Genomic DNA, 13,978 nt, shown 5'->3' with positions numbered 1-13,978 from the left:
TGGGCCCACTCCAGTCCCGAAAGTCTCCCTTCAACCCTCTAGAACAACTCAGCCCTTTAGGATTCCTGACCTTTCCATCATCTGGGTTCCTCCCTGCTCTCGCCTGCCCTCCACCAGACCCCACCCCAGGAGACATTTTTCCCCCGTACCATGGTCCCTAGAGGGAAGGAAAGTTGGGATGAGCTGATGCTGGAAGGACCACTATGGACAGGGGCCTGGAGTGAGGTGGGTCGGGAGCCCTGGGTGGGAGTCGCTGAACCCAGGAGGAAGGGACTCTCCCCTATGGCAGCCGGCATGTGGTATAGGCAGAGTGCAGGGAGTCAGGGAAAGGGCTGGAGGAGGGTAGGAGGAGGGGGAGGGTTCTCGGTACCTTCAGGGGCCTGGGGCGTGGGGCAGGAGCACAGCAGCCTCCGCGGTGACATACACCTCCATCCCTCGTCGCATCTCCTCTCCGCCTGTGGTTGCCAAGGCAACCAGCCGGCAGCCCAGGCCCGGCTCAGCAGCGGCGGGGGGAGGAGGAGGAAGCTGTGGCTCCTACGGCCTCTCTTCCTCAGGGACTGGGGGGGTGGGGTGGGGGGAGCTGCAGGGAGCCTCTAGTGCTGGGGTGGGGGCTCCTACTAGGCCCCATCAGGCCTCCCCTCCCCCACTCTGTCAGGCTCCAGGATTGGCTCCCAGGATGGCCTCAGGAGAACCCTAAGTCAGGGCCAGACAGCAGGCTGGTCTTGAAGGGGGATGACATGCTGTGGAAACCGTCCCATCCTGGGAAGCCTAGCATGCAGCTGGGGAAGGGTCATAGAGACAAGGGAGCAGCAACCCTGGTGCCAGAAGGTCAGAGGGATGGTCCCTGATAGGAGGGGCACTGGCAGGGGCCGGCATGTGGCAGTCCGGCCCCTACTTCTGTACCTGCTCACCTCCTCCTAGTCTCAAACCCTCCCTCATTTCCCTTAACCTAGAGAAAAGTCAGAGCATTAGATTGCTCTCTTCTAATCCTCAAGGTCCTGCCCCACTGTCCTCCATGCCTCAGACCCACGGTCCTCGGGAATGACCCTCCATGGGCCAGCCACCTGGGGCAGGAATAGTCTTAGGCCCAGCGAGCTCCGGACCCGAGGGCAGAAAAGAGTTAGGGCTCCCTCTGTCGACCTGAGGAGTGGTAGCTGCCAAGGTCACTCCTGTTGGAAGGGCTCTCCCTGCTGTGTGTGTGTGTGTGTGTGTGTACAAGTTCCTGCACAGGCGCACGTGTGGGGGTCAGCAGGGCCAGGAGACCCTCTCCCCTGTCAGCCTCTGTCTATTCTCCGCTCACCTCTGTCCTGAGCAGAGGCTGGCTCTGTGTCCAGCCCCCTCCTCCTGGAAAGGTCCCAGTCTTCCCAAGGCCAGCTGAAGGGGAGGCCCTCCTTGTGGCCTGCCTGCCCCCTGCCCCCAATACAGGGCTGGGATGAGAGAACAGGCAACAGTGACCCAGTGAATGTGAGTCCTTGCCCAGGTGAGCTTCCTCAGCACCACTTGACCAGGTAGGCCCACCTTACCTCTCAAAGTCCAGGAGTTCTCAGCTCTTCCCAGTGGGCACATTCATTCACAACAGGGGGTTCTGGCAAGGGGTTCCAGGCCCCAGACCCCTATTTCTTAGCTCCCTTCCCCAGCAAGGTCACTGGTGCCAGAGATCCTGAGCGGACTCTGGTCCTGCCACCTGCCCCCTCTCCCAGGCATGTGCACCAGGCTTCTCTGCTCCTGTCTGTCTCACTCCAGTGCCTCCTGGCCCCACCCCGCGTACCAACATGCTGGGAGGGGGAGCATCAGGAGTGCCCCCCATCCTGTCTAAATATTAACTCCTGGAGAGGTTGAGCCACAGCACCAAGAGGCCTCTGAGGCCCTTTACCTCTGAGGCCCTTTTCTCCAAAGATCCAGGCCAAGGAGAGGAAAAGGAAGGGACCTTTTTCACCAGAGGCTGGAAGCCACATCTTCTTCCCTCTGGGTGTTGGACTCTGGGCCTCCACTTTCCCAGACCTTAGTCCCCAGAATGCTGCCTGCAGATGATTCCATCTGTCACTCCCCTTCTCAAAGCCTTCCTGTTTCTCCTCCCCGCCACTGTACCAAGACCAAACTGCATGACTTGACTCACCCATTGCCTGCCATCTCTCTATGCACTTTCAGTTCCAGCCAAACTGATCAATCTTTCACCTTCCCCTGAATGTGCCTCACATTTTCATACCTCTAAGCCTTCCTCCCAGTGCTGTTTCCCCTCTCCATATTCCCACCTTGTGCATCTTCTCTCCAATGAGATAGTGCCAATCCCAGCTATACCACTGCATCCTCCCAGGTGCCCCAACCCCACACTCTCTCCCACCTCAGCACCCACAGGACAGTGGACTAGAGAATATTGCACTCCTGGTGTTGAAGATAGCAAGAGTCTGGACCATAGTGCTCACTGGCTGTGCCACTGTGGATGGTTGGAGATCTCTAAATGTGAGATTGCCCACATGGACACATGGGAAAAAACTTCCTGCCCTAAATCAGGGTGCAGTGGTGCATACCTGTAATCCCAGTGACTCAGGAGGCTGATGCAAATTCGAGGCCCAGCCTCCCTTGGCAATTTAGGGAAAACCTATTTCAAAATAAGAAATGTAAAAGGACTGGGATGGAGCTTATTGATAAAGCACCCCTGGTTCAATCCTGCCAAAATAAAAATATTATAACAGAGATTTCCAAAAGTCTATGTGTTTGGGCTGGGATATGTAGCTCAATGTTGGATTGCTTGCCTCACTCGTGCAAGGCACTGGGTTTGATACTCAGTACCACATAAAAGTAAATAAATAAAATAAAGGTATTGTGTCCATTTACAACTAAAAAATAAGAAAGAAAGAAAACCTCACATAAAAAAAAAAAAATAGGCTGGGCACAGTGGCACATGCCTGTAATCCCAGCAGCTCCAGAGGCTGAGACAGGAGGATCGCCAGTTCAAAGCCAGCTTCAACAACTGTGAGGTGCCAGGCAATTCAATGAGACCCTGTCTCTAAATAAAATACAAAATAGGGCTGAGAATGTGGCTCAGTGGTCTAGTGTCCCTGAGTTCACTACCCATACCCAGTACGAAAAAAAAAAAAAGTCTATGAGTTTACCCTTCCAATTAAATTTGAAGTGCCTTGAGAGTTCCCTGTTGTCCATCTTCTAAAATTACTTGAAGGATTAGCACAGAGCTTGAGAACTGTACGGAAGAAGTAAGTATTACAGAAACTGCTGAAGACTCCTCACACCTGAGTTGCACCTTGAGGAACAGCTAGGTGCCGGGCAATGACTTCTTTCTGGGGCCTCATTTGGATGATCCCCTCAATATACATTCCCCCTGTGATTTGTCCTGGGCTGGGCACAAGCAGTGGGTGGGTGGGTGTGGCAACACTATTTTTTACCTCTGAGGTCCTTTTCTCCAGCAGAACCATCATACAAACATACGTAATGACGATGCGGGATGAGCTATGTGATATGTGCCAAAGGCAAAGGTAAGTGACTGGCAAGAGAGACCAGCAGCAGCAGAGCCAGAGAGGGTCAAATACCTGTGGAGCAGGGGAGGCCACTAGTCTCCAGGTGAGCGAGCATGTTGGAGAAGGGCCTGTCAGGCAGCAGGAATTTTTATTTATTTATTTATTTGGTACCAGGGATTGAACCCAGGGGTGCTCAACCACTGAGCCACATCCCCAGCCCTTTAATTAATTAATTATATTTTTAAAATATTTATTCTCCAGTTTTCGGTGGACACAACATCTTTATCTTATTTCTATGTGGTGCTGAGGATTGAACCCAGCACCCCACGCATGCCAGGCGAGTGCGCTACCGCTTGAGCCACATCCCCAGCCCCCCAGCCCTTTTATTTTGAGACAGGGTCTTTTTAAGTTGTTTAGGGCCTAAGTTTCTGAGGCTGGTTTTGAATTTGTGATCCTCCTGCCTCAACCTCCCAAGTCGCTGGGATTACAGGCATGTGCCATGGCGCCCAGCAGCAGGAACTCTCAGAGCGCCTGGTGCGCAATGTTCTCTGCTCCCCTGCCAGTCCAGGGGTTGCTCATAGCAAAGATGGAGACAGTGCACTTCGTGATGGCAAGAGTTCCTGTTTTAATGGCATTTCTGGAAGGGGATGTACTAAAGGAGAGGGCGGGGCAGGGAGACTGGATAGCCCTGGACAAGAGTCTTAAAAGCCACACCAGGAGTTGGCTGGTGAGGGGCCTGCACAGAGCTGGTGTGTGGTACTCCGGGTCGGCAGAGCCACCTGTGCAGTGGATGCAGCTGGGGCAGGCACCACTAGGAAACCCCTGCAGTAATGTAGACAGAGTCAAGGGAGGCCTGCAACAGAGCAGAATTCCAGAGTCTGGGAGAGAAATCAGTCCTGCACAAGGGGTTGAGGGTGTGGAGATGGCTAGCAAGAGACAGCATACAGGAGAGAACACAGAAGAAATCCTAGAACTGCTTCTACAGGAGGAGCCAGGCAAGAGCAGGCTGGGGGAAGCAGTTCAAGAAGCGGTCCTCCTCTGGAAGGACTGAAGCAAGGCTTTTAGTTTGGTGAATAGGAGGCTACTGGCCATTGGAGGGAACATAAGTAAAACCAGCTTTTGTAGCCTCTTGCTCTGGCTCCCTTCCACCTCATCTGGCTTTTTGGAGGACAGGGTGGAGGAGAGATCAATAGAAAGGCTATTCTTAGGCTGAGGGTCTCAGTAAACTTAAACAGGTGCAGGATTTGAGGCATACTTCTTCAGTCGCCCTCTACCTTGTCACTTCCTCCCCTTGATGGGTTCATCTTGCCCCAATAGCAATGGGCCATTAGTAATCAGCCCCCTGGGGCCACCCCTTGCTCACTCTTGCTTAGAACCTTCAGGAACAGGAAGCAACCAGGGTTGCTGAAGCCAGGTGTGGTCCTTGGTCCTGGGGAAGCATCTTTCCCATCAGTACATAAGCATATTAACTCCCTTCTGAAGTTCCCAGATTCTTAGAGATCCATTCTTTTGGCTTCCTACCCCCTCCCCCATGGTACTGGGGATTGAACCCACAACATTTTGCCACTGAGCATCCCTGCCCTGCCTCCCTCTTTGAGACAGGGGCTAAATTGTTGAGGCTGGCCTCAAACTTGCAAATCCTCCAGCCTCAGCCTTCTGAGTCACTGGGATTTCGGGCATGCGCCACCGTGCCTGACTTGGTGGCAGGTTCTCCTTTTTTTAAAGCATCTTTTATGAGGAAGCAATGAACTGAGCAGACTTCCCCAGGGTGTGAAGGGTTGCGTAGGGCACCTGGATCCTGGGCAGAGGCACTAAGAAATGTGGTGGTGAGAAAATTCAGAGCCCAGTCAGGGACCAGAGGCCAGAGCAGGCATCAGACACCCAGGCCAGGGCCTGGCTGGAGGTGAAGACACTACCTGAGATGCACAGGCCTCTGAAACTGCCCTCCCTTATCCTTCCCCATTCCTGGTCCCTGCGTGCCAGGTCTCACCTCAAAAAGCAAGAAAGGAAACAGTGAGGGCTTTCTGGAGCCGGCCCCCAGAGGCCTGTCTGTGCTGGGGAGGTCAAAGAGAGCCAGGGAGGGGCCAGAAAAAGGCTGAGAAGAAAGCTCAGGCAAGACAAAGAGCCCCGTCCACCTTTGAAGCCGTCTCTAACCCGAGCAAGGGGGTGGGGGATGGGGGTGGGCCAAAGGCCCGGCTGGGGGGGAGGCCGTCTAAAGTCTTAAAGAATGTCTCAAATTCCTGCGGAAATCAGAGTGATTGTAAGAGTCCCCACTCCCCAACACACCTCCTTCCCGGCCCCCGCCCCCCCGCTCCCCAAAGTCCAGTCCTCCACACCTGGGGGGCCCAATCCTTTGTCCTCAAGTAATTGCTGGGTGTTGCCCCAGTTTTTAAAGTCCCATTGAACTCGCCAGTTATCAGCTGCGCTCCAGACCACCCGCCCTACACACCCCAGAAAACGACCCCCAACACAGCCCACGGTCTTCACCAGGATTAAGATTCTTTGTGATGGGGGGAGAGGAAAAAAAGCAACCTGGTGAAAAGCAATTATGACAAACTGCAAGGAGAATGTCTGTCCTGAGGCCTGGGGACCTCCCTCTCGGCTGCTGCGGTCCCCACCTTCTAAATGGCCCCGGGTTGGGGTCAGGCTGGGCTCCTGCCCTCGCCGTCCACCTGGACTGCGGCTGCCACCTCCCTTTCCCTCCTCTCGCCTTATTTGAGGCCAAAGGGACCGGTGGGAAGAAGGGATGGCTTTCATCCTTTTTCTCCTCTTTCCCTAATCCTTCTGCCGAACTTTTTCTCAGTACAGTGAAGGGACGGGGCGGGGGGGGGGAGGGAAACTGAGGCCGGGGGATTCAGCAGCCGAGGAGAGTCCGCGGCGGGGCCGGGGGGCAGCTAGGAAGCCCCGCCCCCTAACAAGATTAAAAGCCAGCGCACAAGCAAAGAGGCGGCTTTTATGGCCTGGAGCCGCAGCCCCGGGCACACCTGGAGGCCTCTGGGAAAGCCCACCCCCGGAGCGCCGTGGGGGCAGGGCCTCCCGCCTCCCCGGGGCCATCCGGACCGAGCCCGCCGCCGCCGCCGCCTCTAATTGAGATTTACCCTCAGGTGTGGCCCCCGCCCCCACCCCAGCGGGGACCTGGGAGAACAAGAGGACACATTCTCGCCCCCACCCCCCTTCCGCTCGTCCAGCCCTCCACCCCGCCCGGCCCTCCTCACCGGAAGAAAGCAATCTCGCTCCCCGCGACGCGGCTGGGGCGTCCGCGGGCCGCCGGCCTCGCTCCTGCCGGCCCCGCCAGCCCCGCGCCGGTGCCTCGGGCCTGGGCCCCCTGGACACCCGGCCCCTCGGCCCCGGCCCCACCAAGGGATTGGGTTCTTTCCGCCCCAACAGGTAGCACGGGACGCACCGTGCGAGCCGAGGACACCGGAGCCCGCAGAGGGAGTGGCCGCCCGGTCCCCGGGGCCTGGGCACGCCCTGGGCCGCCGGCCTCCTGCCGCACGGCCCCCCGCCCCTGCCGGACGTGCGGCCAGTGGCCCCTGCACCTGCCGCCCATCCCCTCGGCCAGCGCCAGGCGCTTCTCTGTGCCGCGTGCAGCAGCCAGCTTGATTCCAGTCCACCCCACTCCAGATAACCCGTTTGCAGGAAAATGGTTTTATTCTGGGGTTTCGGGGTGGGGGTGCAGGCCTGGGTCAAGGAGAGTGAGGAATGGCCGGCCCTTTTTCTCCTTTTTTTTTTTTTTAAATGAACAAAACCAAAAGTCCCTTCCTACTCTCTGGCCAAGAGGATCTTGGGCGCTGGGGACAGACTGAGGGGGATTTGGGGAACAAGATTTGAAGCCAGCCGCCTCCACCCGGGTTGCCTGTGCAAGGCCTCACATTTCTGACCTGTCCGCTTGTTTCAGGCCACTGCTGGGAGGCTGGCTCTGCGATCAGGGTGACACACTAGTTCCTCTCCTGGGATCTGCCCTTGGCCCAGAAAGGAGCCTATTTCAGTGTGTGGCGCCAGCCCATGGGAGCAACAGTCCTGTCCCTTCCCAGCTGGGGGCACTGATGCTTCGGGTCCTCAGGGTCCTCCTTGGGGCTCTGGTTCCCCTCCCTCCATCCCAGCCCAGTCTTTGGATTAGGAAGGGAAGGGGGTGGGAAGGCTGCTGAGGGGCAGCTGTTCCCGCCTCCCTCCCTACGTGAGGGGCTGGGGCCTCCTAGTGCGCTTGGTCCTGCGGGTGGGGGCTGAGCCCACAAACTCGAACTGCTTCTGCCTCTCAGCATGGTTGGGGAAGGGCAGCTGGCCCTGGTAGAGGCGCTTGATGAAGTGGGCCTCTCGCTGGTTCTGGCGGCTGCGGGAGGCCTGGCGGGGCCGGCCCTGCCTGGTGAAGGCCATGAACCAGCCCTCATGCCGGGCATTCTGGAAGGCTGTGTAGTTGTTCTCCAGGACGATCTCAGTGAACACGCAGTCTTTGCTCTTCCCGCTGGGCTGTGGAGAAGGGAGAAGGAGAATTTGTCCACCCAGCCCCAGAGGGCTTATCTGCCTTTGGACCTATTTTGTAGGTCCCTTATTCCCAGGAGGGAGCTGCCTAGTGACACGGGCATCTTTGCTAGTAAGGCAAAATGAATAAGCTTGGAGTCAGAGCTGGATTTAGATACAGGCTTGTTACTTGGCATTGAGGCTCAGTTTCCTGACGTGACATAAAGATCAAGGTAATGTGTTCCCTGGGGCACTTGGTACATGAAAAACGCTCATTCAATCTGGGTGAGGGGTGCTGCTGAGTTGAGAGAGGGAGGCAAGAGTCTCTGACAAAAAAGAAAGAAGGATCAGGATGCAGTGGTACATGCGTATAATCCCAGCAATTTGGGAGGCTGAGGCAGGAGGATCACAATTTAGTGAGACTCTGTCTCACTAAATTGCTGAGGGGAAAAAAAAAATAAAATAAAAGGCTGGGATATAGCTCAGAGGCAAAGCACCTCTAGGTTCAATCCCTAGGTCCTTCTCCCTGCCCCCTAAGAAAAGAAAGAAGGGAAGAAGAGTGTCGGACACAACAGCCCCACTTGACCCTATGGACCCCATGCCCTATGCTCCTTTCTCAGACAACATGCCTGAGGTTATTTGGTGAGCAGCAGCTAGAATTGGAAGCCAGGAGTGCCCAGTTCCAAAGGAAATGTAATCCTCTTTACCGACAAGCTGGATGGACCCCACTAAGGAAGGGTTCATTGCCCAGTATTTAGTGTGCATCTTGCTAGCTGGAGCCCACTGAACTTGGGGGACCCACTGAACTTGGGGGAGCTTCTGTCTTCTATGTGCCCCAACTTTCAACCCTCATGAGCCCTTAGCCCTTCATACAGGGACATGGGGGTATTAACACTCTTACTGATCGCTGCTGGGGAAAGGCACCTTATAACAGAGCCAGGGGTCCTTGTGGGTCAGGGGTCCCCTCAGAAGGCTAAGAGAGCCATTGAAAGAGAAACAGGGAGGCACAGTAGGTGTGCTGAGAGGACAGTAAGAAGTCACAGTCCCACTGAGGTCCCTGTCTTGCTCCTGTGGGTGGGCTCCGCAGGGGGAGCTGGGTGCTGTCGGCCCTGCCTGCCCTGCCAGCAGGCCCTGCGCACGCAGGCCTCACCTTCCCGATGAGCTTGCCCCTCTTGTTCATACAGATGTACTTCTCACTCTCCGCCCCCTTGATGCGCACCCGGCTGCCGAATGTGTCTGTCTCCACTATGAGCTTGGCTGTGATGGGGGAGGAGAGAAAGGCCTCAGTCACAGGGCTGCCAGCCAGGGGTGCAGAAAGGATCCCCAACCAGTCTGCCCTCCAAACTCAGGCAGGTGAGAGGGATTGAGAACTGTCAGGCCCTGGGGCCCTCCCGCGGTGGCCTTAGCCCTGGCACAGGCTCTGGGGATGGGCCGGGAGGCCAGGCCTGCAGCCGAGGGCCAGGTCTCACCAAACTTGTTGCCGTCCTCAGCGGTGGCGGAGATGCGACGTCCGGTGACTTGCACGTGCTTGCCACTGGTCCGGCTGTAGAGCTGGTACTCACGGATCTGCCGCCTGCTCAGCTGGTCGGTCATGGCACCCTGGTCCCTCACGTACTGGTTAAAATTAGGAGACGGGTGATTCTCCCCCTTTGCGGTTACCAAGGGAAAAATAGTGTCAATTTGCTTTGGATGACACCACCACTGGTCCATCGGGGAGAGGGGTGTTTAGGTGAGTGCAGTGGGGGCAGGCCCTGTGTCCTGCAGAGTAGAAGGTGCAAGGTGAAGTTGGCATGGGGCCATGACTACCCAGGCTGCTGGGTGAGACAGTCATGGCCTCTTGGTTGCATCCACCTTAAGGCAGGAGCCTTGTGTCTGCCCAGGCTTGGGGGACACAGTGATACAGCATAACTTGGGAAGCTGGAAAGGACCTTCAAGGCTATGGTGTCCCTTCCCATGTTGTGTGGAGGACGTGCACAGAGACACACAGCTCACCTGAGACAGACCCTGTTTTCCTACCTCTGGGGTCTTGGATCCATTAGCCAGAGCTACCTGATTTCTCCTTTATCCTCCCCACACACTTTGAAAGATCCCTGCCCTAGTGCCTGTGCACAGAGCAGATGGTTTATTAGGTGCTTTGAGTTAGGGTCACTGGAGAATATTTTGGGATCTCTTATGCCCTTATCTTTATCTAGGGCCCCGTCAGCCCTGTAAGCTGCCTTTCCAGATCCTGCCCCCCCTGTGTCTTCCCCAAGTACATGGGGCCCTCTGGGCAGTTGGTTCCCCTTCCTGCGGTGCTCACTTCACTGTGGGCTCTGTGGGTCTAATACCTCCCTCATGGGAAGTGCTATCAGTGGGATTCAATGGCTGCTTTCACAGGCTGCCTGCCTGCTGGTGCCACAATGTGACCTCTGGTGCCATAGTGTACTTGAGGCTCCCCAGGCAGGTAGAAGGTATTGCCACCATCAGCCTGCTCTCCTTCCCAGGGCCAGGAGAGGAGCTATTTCCACCCAAGCACACTACCACCATCATCTCCACGCTGGAGCTGCCCTTACCGCTCTGTAACATTGAGCCGGGGAGAAACAGATCACTTCCTGCCATCCTATTAGGTGCCCGTCAGGAGGACAGTTCCTATCCATTGGAGATCGCCTTAGCTCTAGCATGAAGATGCACCTCACTTGTTTCTCTATCTGGATACTATTGGCCATTTGGGGGACAGCCTTGCCCTGCCCAGAATTCCTAATTTCCTCCTTTTTTTTTTTTTGATACTGAGAATTGAACCCAGAAGTGGTTTACCTCTGAGCTGGACCCTCAGCCTGCTGTGCCTTAATTTTGTTTTGAGGCAGGGTCTTGCTAAGTTGCCCAGGCTGGCCCTGAACTTGTGATCTTCCTGTCTCCTGTCTCAGGGCCTTGAGTAGCTGGTATCACAGGTGTGTGCCACTGAGCCTGGCCCTAATTCCATCTTTATACCAGGCCTGATCCCAACCATCTGGACAGAGCTAGACACAACTGGGCATCCGTTAGGGGCCACTGTCGCCTAGGGAGAGGGGTGGGAAATATCAGCTCTGAGGAGGGAGAGATGAAGGAGCAGCTCTGAGGCCAAAGGTCTAACCTGCCCTGGGTTAATCCTTCTGATGCGTCACTGCCCATTGTCATCGCCAGACTCCCTAGGCAGACTCCAGGGAGTTCTCCAGTTTGGGGAGCTACCCTGAATCCCACCCTGGAAAAACCTGAGGTGAGAATTTGGGGTGGGGGAATCTGCCAGTCTGCCCCTCCCTGCTTCCCTGCCAGGGGTGGGGTCCCTGACTGTCCCAGCCTGAGCCTCCTGGCCCAGGTTCAGGCTGTCCGCCCCTCTTGGCGGGCAGCCTCCTCCTGGCAGTCTGTTCCAGGTCAGGGGCAGAGAGGGCCCCCCAAAGCCCCCTCCTCTCCCCATTCCCCTTCAAGCCTTTCACAAAAGCAGCCCACGCCCCCCCACAGCCCACAGCCCACAAGTCCCTCTCCCCGCGGGACCTTGCCTGTCCCTTTCATGTTCCCGCTGCGGGGGGACCTCCCCTTCCACAGCCGCAGACAGCTGCTTGTCAGCCGGCCCCTCAAGCATGGCTGTGGTTCAGCCTGCCGCCCCCCTTCACAGGGGGGTGAGGGGGCACTTCAAGGGGGAAAGGACAGCCTTGCCACCTTCCCCGCGTCCTGAATGGGGCCTCAGCCAGGCCATAAACGCCCCGGCCAGCCGCACCATTGTGCTAATTCCCCTTCCAGAACAGGTTGGGCCACCCCCAGCCCCCTCCCGGCCAGGCTGGGGGCTTTCTTCTTGCTCTCCCTGGATGTGTGAAGCAAAAGGCCTGGAACGGGGCTACAGCAAAAGGGGGAAGGAAAAGGGGGGGCGTTGTCTCTCTCTCCCACCCCCCCACTGCTTCAAAGGCAGCCCAGTCCCTTCCCAGAGAAAAGGCATTTACCTTCAAAAAAAGTCCCCACTGGATAGGAAGAGAAGCCGGCCTCTGGCCTGGGAAAGCCAGGCGGTCTCTCCCCAGAGCGGTTCTGGACCAGTGCATTTTAATAGCTGCACTTTTATGGAGGATCACAAAAAAAGGACGAGCCATGCACAGGGGGCTGAGGCTTGGGGGTGGGAGGTGTGCGTGGTGGGGGGGTGGAGGGCAGACTTGGGGTGGGGGGAATGTGAAGAAGCAAACCCTGAATTCCATCCCAAACAAATCTTTGGGCTTGACCTCGTTGCCCTATAGGTAGGGAGTTGCCCCACCCCAGCTGGGCATTCCCACTGTGCCCACGGGACCCCGCTGGACATCTGTGGAGGTGGGAGGGGGGAAATGGGGGGATCATACAAGTGGATTTGCATCAAAACCTGTCCTTTCAGGTGCTTGCAGGCTCAAGCCTCACCTGCGCCATGACTGTCCCCTCCCCTCAACTGCTCCTGGGCTCCATCCCTGGAGTCTTGAGAGCATGTGCACTTAGCCTTTGGGGGAGCCCAGTGCAGAGGGATGGACAGAGAGGCAGAGACTCAAGGGGAGCAGCGAGGGTCCTCAGAGGGAGACCTCAGATTAAAACCTCCCTCTATCCCCAAGGCTTTCCTAGTCCCCTTTCCAGTCATCCCCCAAAAGCTGATCCCCCAAACCTCAGCACCTTCTAGATGCTGGAGAGGCCAGAGCCTGCCTGTACCAGAGGCTCAGAGACCTCCTTCTCCCTCTCTTAGGTGCGGTGGGGGAGCTGGGGAGTGGGGGCGCCTACCTGCGTTTGACAGCAGAGAATCAATAGCTGCAAGCACCTGTGAAGGGGACAAGGCAGACCCAAGTGTGGGTGCCAGTGGCAAGCCCACGGGTGCACCCAGGCCCCCCCAGCCCCCCATCCCTGCCGTGCTCCACCTGCCCCCACCCTGCTCCACCTGGCCCAGCCCACCCAAATAGGAGTCGGGGAGACAGGTCTGCCCCGGGGCTGGAAATGGCAATAGGAGTCCAGTCCCAGGCAGCGCACTTACAGAGTGAGGTTGGGCAGCAGGCGGGCGGCTCCCATCGCTGGAGAGACTTCTTGGGGCAGTCACCCCCCTGCCCCCAAACTCAGGAGCAGATGTGGCCAGGCCCCAGGGGTAGTCCCAGAGAAGTCAAGGTCTCTCGGAGCCACAGGTTTTCAGGGGGAAGAAGAGAGAGAAGGGAGGAGGAGGGAGAGGAGGGGGAGGAGGGGAGGAGGGCGTAATTGGGAGACTGAGGTGTGAGGTGTCCACCTTCCCCGCCAGTGAGGCTGCAAAGCCGGCGCTGGTGGGGGCTCCCCAGCTCGCGCCCTCTGGGCTGCCAGCCCCGGGCTGGGTTACCCAGGCGCAGGGATGGAGCTGCGGGAGCCTTCTTGATTGGGAGGCTGGCCCCTGCAGTCAGTCTCCTGCTTTATTCCTGACCCTTCGGACCTGCCTTACTCCGTGCGGTGCTGGGCGTGTGGCAGGCAGGGGAGGGAGGGCGCCTTCCCCTCTTAGGGTCAGCTGCTCCTGCCCTCAGGTTTGGTGCCCCATCTCCCCGAGGGTGAGGGGCAGGTACTGAGCTGGGACTGGGGTCGCGGGTTCTGGCTCAGGGTGAGAATTCCCAGAAGCAGCCTTAAAAGGAGGAGCCTCCCTCCAGGGGGCAGGGGTGGGCTTGGCTTGAGCAGCCGCTGGCGCTGTCTCTCGTCACCCCTAGCCACTGGGAAGGAGGGGTTAAGGCCATCCAACCCTAGCAAATACTGGGTGCAATGGGTTGGGCTGGAGGTGGAGGGTCTTGCAAGGAATTGAGTCACAAAAGCTGGCCTGAGATGGAGAAGAGCAGGGTACATTGACCTGAGCCACTTTTCCAGGGGGACTCTGCAGTCTTCTCTGAGAAATGGGGATAACAATGCCTCAGGGTGTTGGGGGACCAAATGAGAGAGCAGCATTTAGGAGACTTCAAAATCTATAAAACATTCTGAACCTTACTCTTGGCCCGAAAACCAGCCCCATTTACTCTCCCCAGCCGCTCAGGCCCCCACCCGACCTCGAGGTCCCTAGCACTGCGGGGCTGACCTCCAGGCTCTCAGCGCTG

General features: G+C 57.3%; 1 protein-coding gene across 3 annotated transcripts; it reads right to left on the bottom strand.

Moving 5' to 3' along the window:
- Positions 1-7,105: 7,105 nt before the first annotated feature.
- Positions 7,106-13,001, bottom strand: Fgf17 (fibroblast growth factor 17). Of its 3 annotated transcripts, none has more exons than XM_027927040.2 (5): positions 12,916-13,001; positions 12,669-12,705; positions 9,401-9,578; positions 9,082-9,188; positions 7,106-7,940 (listed from the first exon to the last, which is right to left on the bottom strand). In XM_027927040.2, exons 1-5 carry the CDS (start codon positions 12,948-12,950, stop codon positions 7,647-7,649), a joined length of 651 nt encoding a protein of 216 aa, XP_027782841.1. In that variant the 5' UTR covers positions 12,951-13,001; the 3' UTR covers positions 7,106-7,646. The 3 variants fall into 3 exon arrangements, with proteins under 3 accessions (XP_027782841.1, XP_027782844.1, XP_027782843.1); XM_027927043.2 differs by having other exon boundaries at positions 9,401-9,545; XM_027927042.2 differs by lacking the exons at positions 12,669-12,705; positions 12,916-13,001 and having other exon boundaries at positions 9,401-11,263.
- Between the last annotated feature and the right edge of the window lie 977 nt (positions 13,002-13,978).

This window comes from Marmota flaviventris, chromosome 3 (assembly GCF_047511675.1).
Source record: "Marmota flaviventris isolate mMarFla1 chromosome 3, mMarFla1.hap1, whole genome shotgun sequence".
Lineage (NCBI taxonomy): Eukaryota > Metazoa > Chordata > Mammalia > Rodentia > Sciuridae > Marmota > Marmota flaviventris.
This window is presented reverse-complemented; position numbering and strand designations above follow the sequence as displayed.

Coding starts and splice junctions, on each gene's coding strand:
- Fgf17 (XM_027927040.2), bottom strand. CDS start 12,950: ATGGGAGCCGCCCGCCTGCTGCCCAACCTCACTCT. Junction 12,706..12,915: donor CTGCTGCCCAACCTCACTCT/GTAAGTGCGCTG, acceptor TCCCCTTCACAG/GTGCTTGCAGCTATTGATTC. Junction 7,941..9,081: donor GGGGCAAGCTCATCGGGAAG/GTGAGGCCTGCG, acceptor CCTTCTCCACAG/CCCAGCGGGAAGAGCAAAGA.